The 26,047-nt window shown below is 39.1% G+C and overlaps 1 protein-coding gene across 3 annotated transcripts in view; it reads right to left on the bottom strand.

Moving 5' to 3' along the window:
* LOC139944494 (cytoplasmic dynein 2 light intermediate chain 1-like) overlaps window positions 1-26,047 on the bottom strand; it is a 416,808-nt gene that overhangs the window by 108,637 nt on the left and 282,124 nt on the right. For all 3 annotated transcript variants that reach the window (XM_071941536.1, XM_071941544.1, XM_071941530.1), the window contains one exon: window positions 19,204-19,339. In XM_071941536.1, coding sequence (XP_071797637.1) covers window positions 19,204-19,214 — 11 coding nt within the window. In that variant the 5' untranslated portion in view covers window positions 19,215-19,339. The remainder of the gene's footprint in view (window positions 1-19,203; window positions 19,340-26,047) is intronic.

Raw genomic sequence — 26,047 nt, 5'->3', positions numbered from 1 at the left:
ATTAACATAATATATTAGTTGACCCCGGGGTCATTCATGTTATGACTACACGGCATTGGCAGCTCCGTGTTTGTCGTGGAGGAAAAATCGTAAGAAAATAGGAAATATTCACGATTATGAATGCTAAAGATGAGCAAGTGAGCCGAAGCTATATTGATCTGCTATCTAGATGGCAATTAATGAACAACTATGTCAAAATACACCAGCTAGTGCCCTCTCTGCGGACGGTCTGGTTTTGCGATAAACTCCGTCAGTTCTCGTGTGCTTGGTCTGCTGCATGCAGGCAGTTGGACCATGTCCGGGTGTGAATAAACTAGGGGAAACTAGAGCATGATACATACGACCAACGTTTGCAACTGAGCAAGTCATGGATCCCAAGTCATTATGTAACTGTCAGTGCCACAAAGTGGTGAGTGGAGAGAATTTTGTTTATATATTGATCGAATCTGTATAGAATTAGAAAACGTAAAGTCATAAGTAGTCCGTTTGTCATGTTTCAATACTTCAAAACTTGTTGTTATTCATGTAGGTAGACCTCCTTTGCATGACAAAATAGCAGTGCTATTTCATCATGCGAAGCACAATTTTCTTGTGTCTCACTTATGGAAGGGCAGCTCGTAAAAGTATTGCCTCACCAAATCCACTTCGCATTCGCATTCGAAGGAAGTATGAGCCTACTCCTTGGTTTTGTTTCGGTTTGGAACGAACATAGCCCAGCTTTATGTGAGATTGGATTTGTCTGACTCGAGTCACCAACACTTCAATGCACACAGATACATATCCCTCGATTTGAAAATGGCTCATTGGTTGACATTTTTTGTTTTTAACTTACATTTTTCTTTTGTGCACAAGCAATTAACACTTGTTTGCAATTGCTATAGTTGGGTTGATTGATGATCGTAACCCTCGCTGGTCAACGGTTTAATATTAATAATCAAAACAGATATACATTTTACATTAAGCTTGATGCAGAAAAAGTTTAGCACAATGAGACCCAATATAATCACTGAATTTATTCTATGATTTGTATTTGTTTCATTCTTCTGATAGGGCACATTTCCAGGAAAGGCTTTTAGAGAACTGCTGCATGCCCACCTTGGAGTACTGATCCTTTTTAGGCCTCGTCTTGTCAGATGAATGGGTAATCGACTGATCTGCAATTGAGGAATGGACTTCTTGATTCAAGAGGGACAAATCTGTGACAGAATAAAGATTCAAGCGTATATAATTGTGGAAGAGATATTTTGCTGTTTTGCAGAGGAAGTCTCAAGAGAAAAGGAAAAGATGGAACATCATATTAACTCAATCTAGAAAGACGTATGTGATGAACTGTACTCTACATTTTGCTGCAAAGTTCCACCACTGTATCACAATTAATTGTCGACATGTATCATACCATACCAATACAGAGATTGACTTTCAAGATGAGTTTACATAGCTTTTTCAACACTGTGGGAACTGTGTGCATACTCTTAGCAACCGATGCTTTTGGACTGGGATTATTTTGAACACCAAGATGAAAATGTACAACTAAGTGGAAGAGTTGGGCGAGATGAGCAACATGGTCTTTCAACTGCCATAAACTATCTAAGACACAAAGAATCAGATGAAAACTGCATTGCACCCCACAATGTAGAAGAGTGGTCGTAGGCTCAGCCACTCACACAAGTACATAGTGCAAACAGTATTGTGTATAACTGCTGTGATACCTGTGCACTTTAAATGCTGCTGTGGGGAAGCCTGTGATTGGCGACTAGTGGTGCGCACTATGATTGATGTCGAGTTGCGACTGCCATTATTCACCTACGCCGTAAATCGAGCCACCACAACAACTAAAATAGTTGCGGCTATTCCTGCTTGCTGAACAAATTGTGTCGCTCACAGTCACGACTTTTCATGACAACATAATTTACCTATGAAACACAACCAGACATCAGTAAGCCTGGGCCACTAGTGTAAGTTACTACTCGACTAGTCACACCTCAAAAAGTCATGACTACGACACTAGTCACGACTTGTTTGCCGCAGGGGCAATATGGTAAATTTCGTGCTTAGAGGATTGAAGGATTGTCACTGGTGTCACTGACTGTGTTTCGTAAGTAAATTATGTTGCCATGAATAGTCGTGAGCGATACAATAGACAGTTCACCAAACAGGAAGTTGTTACTATTTTTGTAGTACACGATTATTCAATTAGGAATTAAAAAAAGTAGTCGCAACACGACTAGTTATTTTAATAATCTCGACTGTGCGACAAGTTTGACACTGTGTCGCACTAGTCGCCCAGCCCTAGACATAAAGTGACACAATCCTTAAATCCTTTCAGCGTGAGTTTTACTCTACTGCACCTGCAGCAAATAATACTTCGCAATGCATTTTGGGGCATGAAAAATGACTAGTGTGTTACAGTTGCGACTATTTGAGGCACGAGTATTTGAGAAGCAAATTTCACTAGTCGCTCAGGCTTTAATTGTGGGGTATCGTTGTTATAGCCTGTTTACAAACCTGATCATTTTAATAGCCACTGTTCTGTGAAGAATTTGTGTTTGGCAATAAAGAAATCAATTTTATGAAGTAATTTGTGTTGGCCTTTATTTAGAAATAATTTTAATTAAACTGTATCAATTGTTTTTAGACACAATACATCATTGTTAATTATAACATACTGACTATTAGGTATTCATGTGATTGTGACACAATTAGTAGCCCTAAAGTTTAATACATGTGCAAAGTCATATGAGTCGATGCCTGAACGACAATAAATTGTACATGTACAGTGAATAGTGTTTGCTGTAGTAAAACTACTATATACGGTAGTATCATGGAGGTTTCTACCTCCATGTGAGTATAATCATGGAGGTACCTTCATGGTATATATAGTTCGTCTGTCTGTGGTTCATGTGATCTACCCACGACAAATCATTCGGGAAGTATAAAACCATAAAACAAACACGACACGTAACGAAGATGCAAGCATTTTGTTTCTTAATTCCTCCTTAGTCAGTTTTCTCTCAGACATTCTGTAGTCAGCTATTCTTCAGAATAACGACAACAATTATTATTTGGTTTTCTGGGAAAAGGGGATGTAGAATTTAAATCCCTGCATTGCGTTCGTTTAGTATGGTTAGGCAAACCATACTATAGTATCACTCGTTCGTCCCGTACGTCCGACCGTGGCCCGCCTTCATTTCATGCTGCTGGGCGCTGCCATGTTGTTCACATATTGAATATGCATATTACACAACCTCGACAACGGCCTTATTTACATATTACGGCAACGCCCACAGTGCACGCAGCGCTACAGGATTGCCAAGACGATGGTAGCTGGCAGAGTGTAGTCTGGATTTCGAGCCGTCCACGTAACTAAATCATACCGTGGCGGGCGCGCTTTGGCGATTCAACCGCGCGTAGTACACTATCCAGAATCAAGCACCATCGTCAAGGGCCAAGACTAAGGATGAAGGGACACATGTCCGATCACTGCCGCAAAATCTAGACTATTTCATTTCAAAAAGGAGCACATTAGTAAAAGAGAAAAGCCATGTTTCACTGAGTTGTGTTCATTGACAATTTCTCAACGAAGTGCATTCAATAAACTCAAAAATTGGTTCTTGTCATTTCATTCTTTTTCAACAAGTATTAATAGACAGGAAAATCATCTAAATAAAATTCTAAATAAAAATTTAACGCAACTTCGACGACTCCACCAACCTTGTCCGCCCATCAGAATAACTTTGTATTCAACCGCCCGCCAGGCGAGTCAACCAAAATTCTTGATTGCCCGCAGGTTTTTTCACTAGCCTGCTGCATGTACAGTACCGATTGAAAATAACTAGACGCTGTGCGATAAATTTAGCGCGATAGAAATGCCTTGGCGCGATAGACTGTTGCGCCGCCTAACGCGTGGGTCTTATCGCGCCAGACAACAAAATGCGTAAACAGCCGTCGGCAATTAGTCGCGCGTAGGCGGTACTCTTTCGCGACAATCTCCACGCGACAATCTCCACGCGAAAAATGCTGGACCATTCTCCTTGTATGGTTGCGTGAATGCTTGAGATGTGATTCATTATTGTTACCAGCTGAAAGCAACCACAGTTTACAGCCTATTACAGCTTTATTTGGAAGGAAAAAGCCGGTTTGATTTGAAGAACTATTTACTGAAAAGAAGTTTGAAACTCCTGCGGCATCACAAAGGAATTGTTGCGTATAGACAACCCATTCCAAATGAACCAATGCACGAAAGTTCTATACAGTCACTTTTGTATAAACCTACCGCCTAAAACTACCCCAATAGGCAACGACTACGTCTTTATTTGGAAGGAGACAGCCCGTTTTATTGGACGAGCTAGTTTCAGAAACAAGTATAAAAAGCTAGCGGCATCACATAGGAAGTGTTGGTGTCCTCTTTTGCCACTGTCCCCACTGGATTAAATTCCCATCAATGGGAAAGTCGGATCCCCCAAAAACCACACTTTTTAAGCAAAGCTTCTTAAATGTTTTACCAGCGGCATCTCAAAGGAACCGTTGAACAATGGAGCTGTCACTCATCTTACTGAAGGGTGTGCATTTTTTTGGTCGGGATAAATTTATAGTGGGGGGTTCGGCCCTGTGAGTTTTTTTCAATTATGTGCTATAAAAAGGAAACATAAACTTGCTTTAACATAGTTCTTCAAAAATAGGATGTCGTCTTACAGAAATAATTTATGATTACAAAGTCGACAGCCTGAGAGAAGGATATCGCCTCCTTGATACGTTTTATTTTCTTGCTCTGATGCTGCAAAACGTATACGTAAGATGACAACATCATGAGATCAATTATGTCGGGATAAAAAACTCCTTGAAGTAGAATGTCATTTTCTAGATGCTGTTCAAATTAAATTAATGTTTAGTAAGATTGGACTCATATAATCTAGTCAAGGTAGTCGAACCAATACAAAACTTTTATAACATCAAAATAATTTGAATTTAAGTAGGATTTGAAACTTGTGCATGGTGGAAAAACGATATAAAAAAGGTTTGCGGTAACACCATGTGATAACTCTCTCTAATGAGTTTGGGTGGTTTTGAAAAGAACCGTTGGTTTTCAACTTTGAATATAAATATAACTCTTGTTACCATAAGTAAAAAACAAATCATTAAACAAATGCCAATAAAAAAAATGATGAAAAGTAACTAAATTCAGGAAAAAACCCCATTGTTTTAGGGAGGCAGGCAAAAATGTTCAACCACGTGATTTCGGGGATTTTTTTGTTTTGTTTTCAACTGCAAGGTAAATAACAACCCGTACACACGTATAGAAATAGGTGGAGTAAAACCTTGGCTGCCAAATTGTTTGCCGCACATTGAAAAGAAAGCAAGTTGACGGTCGGTCACTACTCCTTAAAGTGGCCGTGCTCATGCACCATCCTCTGACCATGGCAACACTGTTGCTAAGAAACTTTCCAATGCTTATGGGCCTTGCCGCGGGAATTATTTCAGCAAGCAAGCGCGTAACCCCAAATGACAGAATTCAGAACCACAGAATCAATCAAATACGTCGTTTATCTTTACGGAATGTGCAGATTTATTTGAAGGCTTAACAATCACGAAATTCAAACTGCAGCGGCATCACATAGGAATCATTTTTCTTTGAAGACTAAGCTTTTTCAAGACGTTCTTTGGGGATTAATTTTTAGAAAAATTAAAAAGTTAATGGAGAACAACTTCCTAAAAGGCCCTAATTCAAATATCAAAATAATCCAAATTCCAATAGGTCTTAGCATTTAAACGACAAATTATTGAAACGAAAGTTCTGTTAAAGTTATGTCATTTGAATACAATACCGAAACAGTGTTCGAAACGCTCAGACTGGCGTAGACTATTAAACTCTCAACTCTTATTATTTGCGGAATAAATTCAATTGCCATGATTAGAGATTAAATTTTAATTAAATAATTAATTTAATTTTCGAACGAGTTTCATTGAAGGTTTCCTGGTTCATAAATAAAAACAATTCTGAAAAATACTTATGTTCGAATTATCATTGTTTTAGAGCTTACGGATACGGAGGAGCATGGAAAAACTTCACAAAATCAGCCTTATGCATGAGGCATGGACAATATGTTGAATAACAAAACCCAGATATGTCCTCGGATTGTTTAATAATTATTTATGCTACATGAAAATCAGTTTTGGGTTAAAAAGTTGAAGCTGCCAAGAAGAAAAAAAAAACCACCATCAAATTTGTTCAAGTCTGCAATATTCTTGAAAAATTATGGTAGAATGATCATTTAAAACACAAAGGTAATTTTAACAATACAACCTCATGCGTCACATCAAATTTTTCGCAGCAACGGAATCACTAAGGTTAGTTAAAAAATATCTGAGTTCCACATACACGTTAAGCCAGGGTAAAAACTAAGCTGTCAAATTGTTTTCGATCCGCACATACTTGAACACAACAGTATGCAATGAAACGAAAGCAAGTCGGTAAGAGACTATTGCATAGTGGCCGTGCTCTTGTATGCGCCGACCTCTGACCATGGCAACACTGTTGCTAGGCGGCGTAAGAACCTTTTCAAAGCTTTTGGGCCTTGCCGCGGCAATTATTTCATAAAGAAAGCGGTAGGCCCCAAATGACAGAAGTCCGATCAACAGAATCAACCAATAACGTCTTTATTTTGACGGAATCGGCAGATTTGTTTGAAGGCTAACAATAAAGAAATGCTGAACTCCAGCAGCATCACAAAGGAATCGTGTTTCTCTGAAGATGGACCTTGTTACCCACCCCCAGGTTTGAACGCGGTGAACATCAGAAAAAGTGTCAATCACTTGGGAAAAATATAGAGGGGACTTTTTGAAGACGTACCAACCATTCTTTGGGGATTAATTTCGAGGGAAACTGGCAAGTTAATGGAGAATAATTTCCTGAAAGGCCCTAATTCAATTATCAAAATAATCTCAATTCCTATATAGCTCTTAGCATTTAGGAGAAAAATTATTGAAACGAAAGTTCGATTTAAGTTATGTCAGTTGAAGACAATACCGAAACAATGTTCGAAACGCTCAGACTGGTGGAGACTAATCTCTCAACTCTTTTTACTGTTTGTGGAATAAATGATTGTCTCTGCTTTTTTTCAATGGCCCTGATTAAAGAAGATATTTTAATTAAAGGGTTAACTTGTTTCTCAATCGAGTTTCATTGAAGGTTCCCTGGTTCATAAATTAATCAAAATAATCCCAATTCAAATATAGCTCGTAGCATTTAAAATAAAAATTATTGAAAGGAAAGTTTGATTTAAGTTATGTCAATTGAAGACAATGAAACAGTGTTCGCAACGCTCAGACTGGCTTAATCTCTCAACTCTTCTTATTATTTGTGGCATAAAACCGCTCTGCTTTTTTTCAATGACCCTGATTAAAGATGACATTTTAATTAAATAATTTATTTAACTTTCGAACGAGTTTCATTGGAGGTTTCCTGGAAGTTATCAATAAAAACAATTTGGAGGAACGTCCACTCTTTGGCGGGAAAATACTAATGTTTGGATTCTTTTTGTTGAGCATATGGATAAGGAGGAGCAGGGGGAAAAAAACATCACAAATTCAGCTTCAGGCACGAGGCATTCACAACATATTAAGTAAGAAACAAACCAAGATATTTCCTCGGATTGTTTTATAATTGTTTATACTGTATCGAAAATAACTTTTGGGTTTAAAAGTTGAAACTGCCAAGAGGCGAAAAAAAAACAATCATAAATTGCAAGCCTGCGCTATTCTTGAAAAGTTATGGTAGATTGATCAGTTACAATACAAAGGTTTTTGTAACAATACAAACGCAAGCGTCACAGCAAAATGTAAGCGGCAACGCTCCGATTCGTAGCCGCACTGTTGCTGGAATCGGTTAATACAAAAATACCAAACATACGTGTGCAGGGTAAAAACCGTTAGCTGCCAAATGGTTTTCGGAGCCGCACATTTGAACAAAATAGTAATCAGTGAAAAAAACAGTCGGTCAGAGACTCTTGCAGAGTGGCCGTGCTCTTGGAGGCACCTTCCTCTGACCATGGCAACACTGTTGCTAGGCGGCGTAAGAACCTTTCCAAAGCTTATTGGCCTTGCCGCGGCAATTATTTCATAGAGAAAGCGGTGTAGGCCCCAAAATGACAGAAGTCTGATCCACAGCATCAACAAACTACGTCTTTATTTTGACGGAATCGGCAGATTTGTCTGAAGGCTTTACAACAAAGAAACTCCAAACTAGAGCGGCATCACAAAGGAATCGTGTTTCTGTGATGATGAACCTCGTTACGCAGTTCAAAGTGTCAATCACTTCATGGAAATCTAGCATCAGGGACATTAATAGACGGAGATAATTTTAAGGGGTAAAAATATACATGTGGATCTACTTCGGGGAAACCAGACCAGGTAACAGAGATTAGTTTCCTAAAAGGCACTTTTTAATAAGTTATAAAAAGTCCGATCGATAACAGTTTCTAAAGAAAACGTAACATTTATGGTATTAGCTGTATACATGTAAGCAACTAAGGATGTGTAACGTATTCTGTGCCGTTCGTGAGAAATATGAATGAGGTTAAATCAGGCCTTTGACTTGAAATAAACGCAACTTGTAATAAACGCAACGGACGATACACATACTACATGACCCGGCCCAGTTTTCTTACCTTAAGCTATAAGCAAAACAAAAACTGCGCTTACGGGGTGCTTCGCCTAGCATCTATAATAGCGCATTTTCACGGATTGGTTTTAGCATACCTCTAAGGTTTATAGCAACGGTGTTTTGCTTGTGTGCTTGTGTTCTCCATGTTTTTACTAAGCATTATTTGCCTACATAAAAAGAGGACCAAAAGTGGACAACCCTTTCCCGAAATCTGATAGAGTTAACAGAAATGGGGCGCTTGTACAAAAGGCGGAGAATGGTGATGCAAGTTTTGCCGGCGGTAAGCAGAGCCATAAAAGTTGGCATGGACTCTGCGTTGAGGAGTTCACCCACACAAGACCAAATTCCTTATTAAAACGGAAAATACTGGGTATGAAATAAACTCAAGAAGCCTGTACCAAGGAACATTGGTTGAATCTAAGCAAGATCTGAGATAATTATTATTTTTATTATTATTATTATTATTATTATTATTATAAGCATCAGTTTCTGCTGAACATCGATTAATTAATTAATTTCGGTAGAGGTGAACGCAATAACAATAGAAAACAATTAGTTGCGGGAGCAGTAAATATTTAATTGCGTCAAAAAAGGTCATGACATAACATTGTGGTTTGAGAATCGTCGGACTTGGCTACGATCCAGTGATAATGTTGTAATGTATCTGTTTTTTTTAATAGTACAGAACCTTATTCCCCCACGCGATAAGTCCCAATTGATCTTAATGATAAGCATTCGCGCTAAATTAATGGATTCCACGCGCTAAATTAATTATTCCACATGAGATGGAAGAGCGATTTAATTCCAAAAAATACAAAGGACGTGTGGACGTGTTCTTTATTTAGGCACCATACTCCGAGCAGCGTAAGAATATTCCAAAGCATGGGCCTTGTCGCATCAATTATTTCCACACGCAAGCGATATAACCACAAAAAGAGAGAAGCCCCGATCCACAGAATCAACCAATCACGTATTTATGTTGAAGGAATCTGCTGTTTTATGTGAAGGCTTATAAAGTAAAGAAACTCCAAACCACAGCGGCACCACAGAGGAATCGTACCCCCCCCCCTGTAAATTATTGTTTCTATTTTTCACTGGCCCTACTTGGAGACTATATTTAACTTATAAAGTTAATATTCTTTAGATAGAGTATCATTTAAGGTTAGTTTATCAACTAGGCCTATATACTATATACACAACCAATGTTTCATGAGGAACATCCACTGTTTGGCGGCAAATGAATACAAATTTTTCTCATGTAAAGCTGGTTGGACTTTGCTTAGCACAGACACTCGGACCAAACAAACATCACGTGAAGCTGTCATTTCTCCTAGTTAAGGATACAAAAGCTCGGAGAAAAAAAAAAAAATACACCACAAAGTCAGCTTTTACTTTTTGGCATGGATAATTTGGGGTAATTCTCAAAAACTGATTGTCGGAATAATTTATTCTTTACGAAATAAGTTTTATGGTTTTGTTTCAGTTAGAAAGTTAAGTTTAAAGCTGCTAAGACGAAACAAATTTCGTCACATTTTTGAAGTCTGCACTATTCTTGTAAAAAATCAAGTTAGTTAATCAACAACAATGTAGTAATACAACCACAGGCATCACATTATCACAATGTTAGCGGCAACGCTCCATAGCAACACTGTTGCTAGGAAGCGCGAGGATCTTTCCATTACCGATGCACGTGTCTCCAGTCGGATTACATAATATTTTATGGAAGGTCCGACACTATAAAACCATTCTATTATTATTATTTTTTTAAGCACAGCCTAATATTAATTGTATCAGCTGCACAATTATAGCAACTTTGGATGTGTAATGTATTCTGTCCATTCATGGGAAAAATCAGGCCTTTGAGTTTGACTTGTAATAAACGCAACGACACACAGTGCATGCTGATGATACATGACCCGGTCCAGTTTCATAGTTTCATGTCTCTGTTACCGTAGGCAAAAAAAAACTGCGCTTACAGTGCTTACGTCTATGTTTTGCGTGTTGTGTAATCCGCATTAAAATGGACAACCCTTCCTGAAAAACTGGGGGGAAATCCGAAATTCTGATTTTCATAAAGCTGAACTTGAATCTGCTATGAAATGAACTCATCAGGCCTGTAAGTATAAAAACTGACCGCCAAGCATGCACAGACAAATCTGGCTTAAAAGAAACTTGTAATCAGCCAAAGTTCCGTAAAGGTTGTATTTTTGCAACTGGTTGCCTACTAAGCTTAGTATAGACATTTGCTAAGCAATATTTTTTTGTTTAACAACATTATGAAATTGGGCCCTGCCATAATTTAAGCATGTTAGCACCTCTATCATGTCGCCTGCTATAAGCACAGAAAGGTATTACATAAACAGGTAACCAGCCGAACTTTTACATCATAAAGTTTAAATTGTTGTGACTGGTGCCCACTAAATTCTTGCTCAGCAAAGAATGTGTCAAGCATTAGTTTCTTGATGAAAAATGTACTCGCTGGCGTTTTGATTCAACACTAGCTGGCAGATTCGAATACGCCGTCATTATTTACTGCACAGACCTTTACTGCACAGACTGCATACATACAATGTGCACACGTATTATCCACACACAACTAGATTTCGTTATCGATTTTTTTAGATGAAAATAACCCTATACATTGTGTGTGTAGGAAAACATCCATTTTGTTACGTTAGATCAGTAGCACCTTTTCACTACAGCATACATTGTACATAGGCGCTACCTACGTGCGGTTGTACGTGCACACTGTTGTACAATCTAGACGTAGATTCTCAAAACACAATCTCGTATGAGTGGAAATCAGACTTTGAGAGCTGGGTCATTCTTATGCGTGAGGGACGGACATCAATGGACAACCACTTCCATTCTATACATTTTCAAATATTTTATTGAAATTTGAAGTAACTATTTTCATATAAATTATTAACAATGAACAGCAACGGTTTGCATGAATTGTCAAAAATTTCAACTTGTTAATACACTCTGGAAAAGGAAGCAAACTCGTCAAAAGTATGTGGTAAGGGGTTTGTTTGAGACGTATAGGTGAGGGACCCTCACTTTACGTCCCATCCGAGTAAGAAAATAAAATCGTCCTTAATCATGTTCAACATTTTATATACATAATAGGATGTTTGTATTACCATTTCACGTTCAAAACTTATAGGTATTTTATGTTCCTTTTGCCAATCCCTCGCGCTTTCATGACGTGCATTTAATTTCAGCGATGTGTGGCTAATGGCTCGGTATGGTTTGGTTTTTAAATGTTTTAAATGTGCAACTATAATCCAATAATGGAAGCTAGTCTCTCCCCCCCCCCCCCCCCCCCCCCCCCGCTAAGCCTTGTGTTGGGGTTGGGTGCAGTGGGGTGGGGTAACCCCTTAATCCCTTTAAAAAAAAATATGTATAAAAAATCACCCAAAACCAAATAAGGAAACAGTAAAAAACTAAAAAACACCCAAGTAAATTCCCCCCCCCCAAAAAAAAAAAAATGTTGCTGTATAATTTGTATCACCTTTAAAGAAACTTTTCTTAAAAGCCAGTACATTTGTATTTTTGGGCATGAAATACTTGAATGTCGATTATTAATTTTAATCCGGGCACAATGTTGAAACTCAGTTTGGTGCTCTATGGCAACACTGTTGCTAGGAAGCGCTCGAATCTTTGCAAATGCACAATCTGTCCCCCCAGTCGGATTGAATTACCATCAACAGAATGTCCCGCAATCAAAGGCCACAACAATTCAACCAGCGGCACCACAGAGGAATCGTTGAACATTGGAGCTGTCAATCACCCCCAGTATTTTTTAGCCACAGTATTTATTAAACATGTATTAAATGGCAGATATGCTTTCCTCGAAACGTAAAGTACTGAAAAAAAACTTCTAAGCCAAATAAGTCCTGCGTTAATGAAGAGGGAACAAGTTGAGCTGTACACATCATTCTGAATATTGCTATTTTCATATCATTCTTATTACAATCTTGTTAAGGAAAGTCGCAGGCCTTAAAATTGCAGTGCTGCAAGGTTCCAATACAAACTTATTTTCCCCAAAAGAAGTGCATAAGAACGTAAGAAGACCTAAGGAAAATTGCTGTGTCCCCTTCAAGCGCGAAGTTGAAGTCTGTCTGTCAGTTATTTTTCTTCAAAGAGGGTTCAAATTCATAAAGCCCATAATCACAGAAATATGCTAAGCACAGAAAAACAATTGCTTAGCAGACACAGTGTACCAGACAAAATTCCATAAAATTGACATCGTTGCAACTTGTGCCCCACTCATATTTTGCTTTTATACAGCAAAGAATTTAGCTAAGCAGTGTTTTCTCGCCTATCAGCTTTATTTAATTGTGTCCGTTTTTTTAATTATACATTTTTATATATACCTTTTGAACGATAGATGGGTACATTATGGGGTGCTGGCTTGGTTGTTTGTATGGGTTTGAAAAATGTATATATAAATGTTTTCGCCTATTTTCATAGTACTTTTGCCCGAGTTGCTCAACACTAACTGCTCGTTAGTTTAACAATTTAAAACAATGTTTTGATGTTGCTATTTTGATTGAATTTTTGTTTTTGTAGATTCGAGTAAAAAGCAAAAAAAACTTGAATTTTAAGAGTATTGCACGAGAAATCGTTGTAATGTAAGTAATAAGAATCTAAAAGTTGTTGCCCATCAGCCGTGTCAATTTTTTTTTTTTTTTTTTGTAAGCGCTTTGCCTATTCGCCTGCAATGCGAAATTTGTGTAGGTTAATAGATCGGGCCATGGAAATTAAAGTACACACAGTGTATCCCACACACACACACACACATAGAGAGAGCTAAATATAGAGCTCTATGCCCCCCCCCCTTCCCCCCCCCCTTCACTTAAATAAAAATGAGGTCAACATCATCAAAAGTTCAACCCTTATTCGTATATTATCCATAGCTTAAAATTTGTATTTTTGTAAACAGGGGGTGTGGATATAAGAAAACAAAATCGACTTCAATTATTCATAATGTTAAGATAACTTGACCAAAACTGTAAATTATTATTATTCGTCGCCGGGCGGGCGGACACGAAACATATGGATTTCGATTTGTTTCAATATTATTTTAGTGTGGTTTTAAAACCAAAGACAGCACCAGAACGAAATTATGTCAAATAAATCTTTAATGAAAAAATATCGCCCGAGGTTAATTATTTGAACAAAATAAATTTACGGTCAGATGTTGATCCACGCGGTTCCGAAGAGGGAGAGTTACGGACATACGGTCGCTAGAGTATTTTCAGAAGCAAATTGACAACGATCATTGGATAGTGTTCTAGTCCTTCATTAACCAAAGACATAAGCGCAAAATAATTCCATTGTGATACGTACATTTTTATCAATAAACGGCGATGGTTATTAAAAAACATCTTTAAAACCGACTCAAAAACAAATTGTTAATATGATTGTCATGTGTATTAATCTACCGTACCGAACAGGAAGGGTTGGGTACGACCAGTAATCCGTTTGCCTTCACCTAAATAAAAATGAGGTCAACGTATATCCATACCTTAAAATTGTTTACGTTGCCGGGGGGGCGGGGGGCGGTGTGATGAAACAAAATTGAATTAAATTATGGATTATTGTAAACTAAAAATGTTGTATGTTCGCCACCGGGCGAACACAACTACAATTTGTGTGGATTTCGATTGTTTTTTGTTTTGTTTTTTTCCAAGAAAAAAACATCGCCGCGATCCGCAATAAAATTAACCAACTAATAAAAATGTCCTGATGCTTGAAAAACGTCACCGCAAAGTCACTTACAGTTGCCCATTTAAATATGTATACGCTTGCCTGTGCCGAACTAAATGTTAATAATTTAATAGTTTAAAAGTTGGGTAATAACTTGTGATGGCGTTCCGCTTTTTTTGGCATTAATATTATTACTCAAAAATAACAAGTTGGACACAGATCAGATTTTCGGGAGAAAAAATCAATCATGTCGAATAAATCTGTTATAAATATATAACTGCCCGTGATTATTACAACACAAGTAACTTTTAAGGCGATACTTTGAAGAAAACAAAATGAATTTGTCAAGTGTTAATGTGTTTATCTATGGTACCGAAGAGGGAGAGTTAGTATGATCGCCAGAGTAATTTCAGAAGCAAATTGGCAACGATCTTTGGATAGTTTTAGTCTATGATTTCAGTAACAAAAGACAAACAACATTTCAAGCGTCAAATAATTTCCTTTGTGAAAAGTACACTTTGTTATGCTCAAAATAAACATCGATTGATAATTAAAAACAGGTACTTTTAAAACCGTCTCTTAAACAAATTGTTAATATTGATAATATTGATAATATTGATAACATTGATAATAATTATTGTATTAATATTGTATTAGTCTACCGTACTAATCTACCGTACCGAAGGGGAAGGGTTGGGTACCATCACTAAAGTAGTTTTATCGTCAACAAACGTAGTCTAAGTCATTACTGGAGGCGATACCTATACACAAATCAAGACTGGTCATATTGTAAAACACAATTTTCCAATTGGCTGTTAAATTCCCAATGTCATTTCAACTGGCATTTGGCCAGGGGACCACCGAACCCAAAGAAAACCACAGACACCGCGCAACCCAGCGGCTTGTCTTTTGAGGGAAACAAAATGTATAACAAACTGGGGGGGGGGGTTAAGATAAGACATGATTGGATCTCGATAAGAGTGTCAATCATACTCACAGAAAACACGGACGCAAACTTCTTAACGGTTGAACCGTGGCTGAAATTGCCCAGGCGTAATCACACCTCAATCAAATGAATTCCGATCACATACACAACTAGTTGCCGACACCGACTGGCATTTAATTTATAACAAATAATACTACAGCCAGGATACACCTGCCTGGAGTATATGTTTTTTTTTTATATAAGGACAATCCCAATCCATTTCAAAAGAATAAAATATAAGCACACAAAATAAAAAAAATTGACGCCGGTGAATCATCAAAGCACCGGTGAATCACACATCATCAAAGCACCATACATTCTCGGGTAATCACGAAAAAAGTCGCGTGGCGCTCCACGCGTGGGCCACGCCGTTGGTGGTCTTGGACCAAAGAAAATGGGGACCCAGACTTCTAAAAGGTTTAAGAACCTGGACTTTAACCAATCACAACTCAAGCAAAATAATGCAAACTTCCAATCACAGACACAAGTTGCCGAAACCTAATCACAGACACAAGATGTCGACACCTAATCACAGACACAAGATGCCGACGTTACAAAGTACATGTACGTCGCCAGTAAATCAGGCATCATCAAAGCACGTACATTCTCGGGAAATCACGCAAAATGTCGCGGGGGTACTGCCAGTTTAGCGCATGGCGCTCCACGCGTGGGCGTCGCGCAGATGGTATTGGACCAAAGAAAATATGGCGACGACGCAGACTTCTCAAAGGTTGAACCAAGTTGAACATTGTCTTGGCTTATAACCAATCACAACTCAAGCAATGCCAACTTCCAATCACAGAAACAAGTTGCCGACACCTAATCACAGACACAAGATGCCGACACTAACTACAGACACAAGATGCCGACAGCGCCTGGCGTTTAATTTCACAACAATGAAAATACACATTGAGTCTATTTTTTTTTCATAATCAGACCGCCAAATTCATTTTAAAAGACCATTATTTAAACACCCAAAATAATCAACTACACATGTATAGCGCCGGTGAATCACGCAACATCAAAGCATCCTTCAATCTCAGTAATAACGGTGAATTACACAACATCAAAGCAACCTTCATTATGGGGATAATCATGGGAATTGAGCGACATCAAAGCACTATTCATTCTCTAGTAATCACGCAAAATGTCGCGTGGGTTTTGCAAGTTTAGCGCGTGGCACTCCACGCGTGAGTCACGCGTTAATATACCGACGGCTATTTGACCTTTTTTCAAGACATGTTATCGCGCCGACCTCCACGCTCGTTTGCGCGCTAAATTTATCGCACGGCGTCTAGTTATTTTCAATCGGTACTGTATGGTACAAACAAAAATTGAAACTAAAAAAAAATATTTAACAAAACACGGAAGTGAAGTCCCTAAAATTGAACGACTTTATCTCTTAGTTTATGCCTTAAATTATCAACAACCATTTGAATGAACTTGTTGTTTGAGAATTGTTTGTTTTGAACATGTTCTGATCTCCGTTTGCAACAAAATCTTCGTGAATCAACGATCGGTCAACAACACACATAGAGAAATAATTCAATGAACTTTGGCCCGCAACGCCCTCTGTTGGCAGAAGTTGTCCATGTTACTAGAATTCCTCCAAGGCTGTGCATTGTGCATACAGTCTGCACAACGTTCACCAATTCTTTACTCCGTTCGTTAGCGTGTGTTTTGAAGAAGGCTAGCCAAGAAGATAAATATGGATTTGTTAACAGCCATCAATGGCCAATCACAGCGTGCGGAATCTTGATTAAGATGGACTTCGAACTGTGTGTGTTATGTGCTGTGCATGCTGCATGAACCAGTGGGCGACCGTGTGAGTATTACCATGTGGTTTTGTGCATCATGGATACTACACGCACGCCGGAGACTGTGCGTGCTTTTTTTAGTACTCCATGAACTAACTCGCAGCATTCAAGCGGCTTATTTTTAAGCAACAATCACGGAGAAGATCGCGGTTTTGGAGGGAAAATTGTTTTGATTGTTTTTACAGAAATAAAATACACATCCAGTTAGGATTTTTACATGATTGTTTTCTATATTTTTCACTTATTTCAATGGCATTTAAAACAGTTTTACACAAATTTATGCCGGTCGAAGTTTGATATTTTTTGTTGGATCCCGGTCGGCAAAAGCTGACCGGCTCCGACCGTGGTAGCTACAACCTTGCATGCTGGTAACGGTTGACTTCAAGTCGACGTCTTGCACTGGATGGAGCATCGGTTGGTGCACTGGACCGGTCTGGTCCATGCCATAGGGAAAGCCTCAAAACCGGGCGTGGGTTATAGGCCATCTAGGGAAAGCCTCAAAACCTGGCCTGGGTTTTAGGCCATCTAGGAAGAGCCTTAGAACCTGGCCTGGGTTTTAGGCTATCTAGGAAGAGCCTCAGAACCTGGCCTGGGTTTTAGGCCATCTAGGAAGAGCCTTAGAACCTGGCTTGGGTTTTAGGCCATCTAGGAAGAGCCTCAGAACCTGGCCAGGGTTTTAGGCCATCTAGGAAGAGCCTTAGAACCTGGCCTTGGTTTTAGGCCATCTAGGAAGAGCCTCAAAACCAGGCATGGGCTTTAGGCCATCTAAGCGCAAGATAGATGACATTAAAGGGTCTATGTACTTTTTCCTAACAAAAAACACAATGCCCACAGATTTACATTAAACTCACACAGTTTGAAGATTATGATAGTAGAAAGCTTCCCGTGAAATTTTACTTGCTGAGGTGCTGTAGTTTTTGAGAAATGAGTAAAAGTAATAATTTTCATCTCAGTTTTAGCATGTAAAAACGTATTAACCAGTTACGCTATGGTTTTGGTATAATATCATACCTGGTTAAGGGGATTTTACATGCTAAAATAGTTTTGGTCTCATGAGACCAAAATTATTTTGTGACTTGTTTTACTCATTTCTCAAAAACTACACAACCTTAGTTAGTAATATTTGAAGGGAAGCTTTCCACCATCATTATCTTCAAACCCTGTAAGTTTAATGTAAGTCTGTGGACATTTTGAAAAAGTACCCAAATCCTTTATAGACCTAAAAGTCATCTATTTTCTTACAATCTTAGATATGCTAAGATGGTGAAGGACAAAAACCTCAAGAACCCGGAATTGCATTTTGCTCACGAAGAGCGTTGAAGACACGGCTGGAACAGTGCCAATTACGAGTGCTCCAGCTTTTTGCGGTTTCACGAAGTGCCAAAATCTTTGACCTATTGTTTTACCTGCGCACCCCAAACAACCACAACTTGTTCATTCGTTTTCACGAAGAGCCAATTTGTGTATTGCTCTAGCGAATGGGTTTTTCCCCTGGCACAGCGTATAAAGTAGGTGCTCCGGCTTTTGAGTTTTCATGAACAGCCGATTCGTTTAAACACAGACCATGCTTTGCCCGGTTTTCACAAAGAGACAATTTTGTTAATTGAATAATTACTCATTAACTAAACCGTTATGGACTAAATTATTTGTAAATGGATTGTATGGTGTAGGATCTCTTCTTTCCCGAAGTCAAAATGTCAAAGATTAAATAGCGAAAAGTCAACCAACCTGTGATTTCAAAATTATCATTAACTTTAAACACGATTTTCTCCAAACATACATTTTTGGCTGCAGGGGACAAATTGTCCCTTTGTGAAACTGATGACGAAATGTAGTTTATGTCTGCTGGCTCAAAAATGTTGGTTAATGAGGCCCTTAGTGAGACTCCATCCTTGGGGTCAATAAACTGCAAATCTGAGCTCTGTTGATGCTGGCACATTATGCATCAACATACAAAAACCAGTAAAAATGTTTTGAGGAAAAAACGCTACTGGCGCACTTCTTTAAAACTGTAAAAGAAAACTTACCTTTGCGGCATTTTGAACAGAATGCTTGTAGCTGGTAGCTGAAGCCAACAAGTGATAGCAACAGGAATCAAAATTTTTATACGTTGACTTTATTGCCACTTTGCTTGTTGATATACCCAAACAGGATGTTTGTATACTGAAAACAAACAAATATTCAACATTAACTCTTAGCTACAATAACTGGAACTAGCAAATTCCAACACATCACCTCCATTCTTTCAACAACTCCACTGGCTTCCGGCTTCTGAAAGAATCAAGTTGAAAATACTGCTGTTTGTCTTGAAATGCCTTCACTCCTCAGCACCTGTCTACCTCAACAATCTTCCATTTATCATCGCGACAGCCAAATCCGTAAACTGAATGACACAACAACACTTACATGTACTACCTACCATCTGTAAGAAAGTGGTTGGTCAGGAATCGGCGTGGTGTTTGGTTTTTCCGTTAGGTTGGATCTTTATGTGTTTATTATGCTCGGACCATGGAGCGGCCGAGACTGCTCATGTTTTTATTGAACTAAAGGAACCGGGTACGATTCAAAAGTTTTTTTTTCAGAGCCGGAACAGAGTCCGAAATTTCTGGAATCGCCCAAGCTTAATACAAAGTGAACAGCAGGGGACCTAAGAAACACATTCCTGCACTCATCAAGCCAGTCATCCTAGAGACTGTCAAGTCTTCGCTGGAAAGTGGTACTTTCCCTTCCTGTCTTGGTCAAGCAAGGGTTTTTCTCAAGAAACAATCATAAACAAAGACAGCCTTTGTAACTACAGGCCAATCTCTAATATTCACTTTCTCACAATGAAATTGGGCCCAGGTGAGTTGTTAAGAACAAAAGACTGAACAGAAGTGAAGTTGATACGAAAATCCTTGATATATTTGAAAAGACAATACCAAGAGGCTTAGAACGCTGCGCACAGCAAGGTGGGTTTGCGCTGGCAGGTAAGGGTTCTTTGTTCTTAGTTGGTGCAGTCATGTTTGGTATATTGTGTAATAGAAAAAGAAGAGTTTCAGATAGTCAGAGGTTTGATACTGGCCCAAAGTACTCAAGGAATGAAGAGAACTCAACGAACACATTGTCGTAACAATGTCACCTCGATGGCCTCAGGAATGCAACCGAGTGGGTGCACGGACCACCAATCCATGCATGTCCATGGCAGTACAACCACTTGGACATTTTACACCTGTTGATAGGTCAGCCTCTCAGCGCATTACCACCTAGTTCAGGACCCTGTACTACCAGGCGGCCATGACCTGCAACATGTTTATTTCATCAACTGGATAGTCTGTCTCCCGTCACGCCCTTGCAAGATGAAAAGAGCACGGTCCCCCAACTCAGTGAGTTTAAAAGAATGTCACATGCAGCAGTACGTTAAATCGTCATGGACTCAAAGTCAAAGTCTTGCCCCCTCGACCCAATTCCATCTTGGCTGTTGAAGAGATGTCTCAATGAACTGTTACCTACTGTGTGTGATATTGTGAACCACTCTATTACATCTGGGGAAGTACCAGGCATCTTTAAAGAAGCTCAGTTGACACCACTGATTAAGAAACCAACACTTGACCCGGAGTCCTTAACCAACTATCGTCCAGTTTTGAATCTGTCTTTCATCTCAAAAATCACACAGAGATGTGTCGCAGCACAGTTGACCAGTCACCTCGACATCTACAACTTACATGGTGAAAGACAGTCAGCTTATCGCCAGCACCACTCGACAGAAACTGCACTGCTACGTGTGTCAAACGACATATTGCGATCGGTCGATGCACATGGAGAGGTGGTTCTTGTTCTTTTGGATTTGACGGCCGCCTTTGATACCAAAGATCATGGTATTCTGTTGCAGAGACTCTCAAATCGCTATGGTGTTAACGGAACTGCACTCCAATGGTTTTGGTCCTACCTCTCAAACCGTGCACAAGCAGTCGTGATTGAAGGCACCCAATCCAAACAGTTTCCACTTAACGATGGAGTCCCACAAGGTTCTGTGCTAGGCCTGTTGTGTTTCACAATGTACACTGCCCCTCTCGAGGATGTTGTAAGATCATCTGATGACATCGAGTTGATGTCATATGCAGATGATACTCAACTCTACGTATGCTCATCAATCCATCTGAGAGAGATGCTGCAACATTACAGCTTGAGCAGTGTGTTCAGAATGTGAAATCCTGGATGACGGCAAACAAGCTCAAATTAAGCAGTGGAAAAACAGAGGTCCAGCACATCACATCTAATTTCATGCGGCATTCAATACCTGTGGAGTGTCTCCAGATCGATTCGGAGTCTGTTCAGACTGTTCCTTCAGCCTGAAATCTGGGGGTTACCTTCGACAACAACCTCAGAATGACTGCTCACATCAATAACGGTCAGCGAATATCGCTCTGCGAAAGATCGGGTGAATCCGCAAATACCTTGACCAAGCAACTGCTGAAAAGCTCGTTCACGCATTTATCACCTCGCGACTGGATTACTGCAACAGTGTATTATATGGTCTGCCAGAGCGTGAGCTTGTCAAACTGCAACATGTTCAAAACTCTGCAACTAGACTGGTTGCCCGTGTGAAAAAACACCACCACATTACTCCGGTCTTACATGAGCTACACTGGCTGCCACGAATTGAGTTCAAGATATTGCTGCTAACCTACAAAGCACTCCACGGACTTGCACCAAAGTACATCTCGGACCTACTCACTGAACACAGGCCTACACGCTTGTTGAGATCTGGTTCCAAACATTTGCTCAAACCTGAAATCTACTTCATACGGTGATAGGTCGTTTGCATCAGCCTCACCAAAACTTTGGAACGAACTCCTCACAATTATCAAATGTGCTGGTCATTAGAATTGTTTAAAGGTGCTCTCAAAACATATCTTTTTGGTCATTAATTGCTCCTGGTTCAATGTATATTAGATGGATTAAGTTCTTGTATTTTTTTTAGTATTTTTAATATTTCCATTTTTATGTGTTTAGATATCTGGGTCTGTTGATTCTAATGTCTTAAACTTATATCTAGTTTTGTATGCATTGTTGAATCTTTTTAGTCACTAAACCAATTTGTACATTTGCTAATTGCTCATTGTTCGATGTGTATTGATGGATTAATTTTTTTGTATTTTTTATTATTTCTATTTTATGGGTTAAGGCCCTCTATATTATATCTAGGTCTGTTGTTTCTAACGTTTTGTCAGTTATTATTCGGTTTAATAGTTAATTGCCTATATGATTTTAATTGGTCTTGTTTCTGTTTAGCCTTATAGTTTTTATTGTTAGGCGCAAAGAGGAATCTTTTATTCATAGTGCGCCTTATAAACGCTGTTTACTGCTGCTGCTGCTGCTGCTGCTGCTGCTGCTGCTATAACTGTAACTGTAACTGTAACTGTAACTGTAACTGTAACTGTAACTGTAACTGTAACTGTAACTGTAACTGTAACTGTAACTGTAACTGTAACTGTAACTGTAACTGTAACTGTAACTGTAACTGTAACTGTAACTGTAACTGTAACTGTAACTGTAACTGTAACTGTAACTGTAACTGTAACTGTAACTGTAACTGTAACTGTAACTGTAACTGTAACTGTAACTGTAACTGTAACTGTAACTGTAACTGTAACTGTAACTGTAACTGTAACTGTAACTGTAACTGTAACTGTAACTGTAACTGTAACTGTAACTGTAACTGTAACTGTAACTGTAACTGTAACTGTAACTGTAACTGTAACTGTAACTGTAACTGTTACTGTTACTGTTACTGTTACTGTTACTGTTACTGTTACTGTTACTGTTACTGTTACTGTTACTGTTACTGTTACTGTTACTGTTACTGTTACTGTTACTGTTACTGTTACTGTTACTGTTACTGTTACTGTTACTGTTACTGTTACTGTTACTGTTACTGTTACTGTTACTGTTACTGTTACTGTTACTGTTACTGTTACTGTTACTGTTACTGTTACTGTTACTGTTACTGTTACTGTTACTGTTACTGTTACTGTTACTGTTACTGTTACTGTTACTGTTACTGTTACTGTTACTGTTACTGTTATTGTTGTTATTATTATTATTATTATTATTATTATTATTATTGTTATTATTTCAGAAAGGCAGAGCTCCAAGGATCCAGAGAGGGCTCCAGGCAAGCACCAAGATTCAGTAGGATCTGGACTAACTGAGACGATATAAATGAGAGGACAGTTAAAAAAGGGAGAGGGAAAAGAAAGAACTGGCAGACCTTTGTCTATTCCAGAAACAAGGTAAAAACCTCTTGACTCGACCACTTCAAAGGATGGGGTAACGACGCCAGACAGAAAAGAAGAAAGAAAAGGATGAGGGTCTGTCCACACTAATGGGACCATTTGATGTGACTTTTTTTAATAAATGGGTGACAAAAATAAACAAGAAGAGTTTTGTCAAGCTCGTTTCCCATGCACATTCCAAATCACTTCAAGGTTTTTGTTTGCAAAGAGCAAGACACATTTATCTGTATTTTAGCAATAACTGGGGATCATCTTCAAGATGATTATGTTTGTAACAGGGGAATGTTGGACAGACATTTCGTACATAAATGGTGAGAAAGGCATAATAATATAAATCGATTGCCAAAAATGTTGTCCCCTACAATGCTGTCCCTGCAAAGAATGTTTCCAGGCAAAACCAAGACATCTGCGTGGGTACTCAAGAAACTACAGAGAATTATCTTGAAGATATTAGGTTTGTAACATGGACAGATATTTGTCACAATATGTCTGTCCATGTTAAAAACAAACATTCATACCAGCTGAAAAACCTCAAGGTACTCTTGGTTTTTACAGATAACCATAAAAATAGGGGCAATGGGTCTAACTTAGTTAACCTTTGAGTAAATCAATTAATTAATTATTTGTGTCATCCATTTCTAGTCAATTCCAATACAAAATGTCTGTCCTCATTACAAACAATGTGTCTTAAAGAAAACTGCGTAACTTCTTAAATAATAAGACATTTGTTATACTGTTTGGTAAGCACACTCACTATCAGCAGAGAATTGTACAAAACAAAATACAGGGAAAAATGTTGTATTTTGTGTACCCTCCCAGTCACAGTCCAAAAAGTTATCTTTTGGAACCAAAAAGACCCATTAGTGTGGACAGACCCATGATTTTCCTACCCCCAATGGGCCATCTGATGATCTGTCTAGTCAGTCATACATTGCAGATTATCTGACTGATATTAATGGGCGCAATTTTTGAAGATGGCCTTTTTTTAATTCGAGCGAGCCAATTTTAAAATTTGCGTGCGAAATTTTTGAACTGAAGTTTGCCCACACAAATAAAAACTGCACAGCTGGGACACAAAATTGACACGAACTACATGGTTTGCATTTCAGGCATCTTCTTACCATTTGTACTGAAATTAGGACCCTGATATTTTCATACACACTATCACACTTACCCCCCCCCCCCAAAAAAAAATAAATTTCTGCATTCAATTATTTAAAGGAGATTTAAACATTGTCAAAGTGGGTTGGGTAGAAGGCTGGGAAAGATGAGTGGGGAAGGATAGGTGAGAAGGTGAGAAGGTGAGGAGGGGTGAGGAAAGGCAGAGGGGGTAGTATGGTGGGAAGGCAACACAACTTTTGTTTTAGCCATAAGCCATAATCACCATGACATTTGGCCTACGAGGGTGTAAAAGCAATAGCCTTCTTTGGGATCCAAGTTTGGAGTTGATATGACTTAAAAGTACTTCTCGAGATGTTGCTCAGACAAAACAATTCTGTTGTTTTAGTCATAATGATCTTAAAGTTTGGCCTAGGGCATTGAAGGGTCCAAAAGAAATAGGCTTCTAAGGGATCTCAAGACCAATCCACAACCAAAGACCAGTCCACAAACAAGTTTTAATATGACAAGTACTTCTCAAGATATTGCTCAGACAACATTTCCTTTGTTTTAGCCATAATGACATTTTTTTCTGCCTATTAACCCCTTGCACATGCGTCACACGTGGCGACTGTGACACGCTCACCATGAAGGTGGGGACATACGTTTACGTGTAAGCGCCACGTCGCCTAGCCTTGCTCAAGGCAGTCGCATTATTCGCTCCGAAAAGACGCAGCTATAAACCCACCCGCCGTATACCCTGTGCATGGTGTGTGCGATCACACCGAATGACCAACCCGTATACACACTGTCACATCGCACGAATACTGTTCACACAAGTCATCGCACTCCTACACCACTAACCGCATGCGGAGGCCGTCAGGCCGACAGCCTTGTCGGATCTGTATCTTCCCGTTTTAATGTGTTGTATTGAAAAAATTCCAATAGTGGACGAAAGTGGGGGGGCTCTAGGATATGCTAGTATGCAGCTCATGAATATGTATATCGTTCGTCAGACCTATCAGACAACACAGGATGTGAGGCAAATGAATTATTCATTTTGACGTCCAATCACGCACTTCCCTTATCACAACCTTTGGACCCTATCATGCGTCCGTGGTGGTGGTGTGTGAGGTAAACATGTCTCGTCTTTCGCGGGCATTATGGTAATGAGCTGACCGTGGGAACTCTTCGCTTATTATAGTAATGAGGTCAGTGGCTTCAACACAGATCCTACAAGGCTGTCGGCCTGACGGCCTCCGCATGCGGATAGTGTACGGGGGCATCGTGTCGTGCGATGTTACGCACAGTGAATACGGGTGGGTTTTACGCACAGTGAATACGGGTGGGTTTTTATACAGCAGCGGTCTTTTTTCGGAGTGAATAATTCGACTGCCTTGAGCAAGGCTACGTCGCCTAAAATGCGGACTTCACTGAATAACGCACAGTGAGATTGCCCACCAGTATGGCGCATCCAAGATTATTCTGATGATGACGT

This window comes from Asterias amurensis, chromosome 1, assembly GCF_032118995.1.
Source record: "Asterias amurensis chromosome 1, ASM3211899v1".
Classification (NCBI taxonomy): Eukaryota; Metazoa; Echinodermata; class Asteroidea; order Forcipulatida; family Asteriidae; genus Asterias; species Asterias amurensis.
The sequence above is the reverse complement of the archived record's forward strand: the minus strand, read 5'-3'. Positions and strand labels throughout refer to the sequence as shown.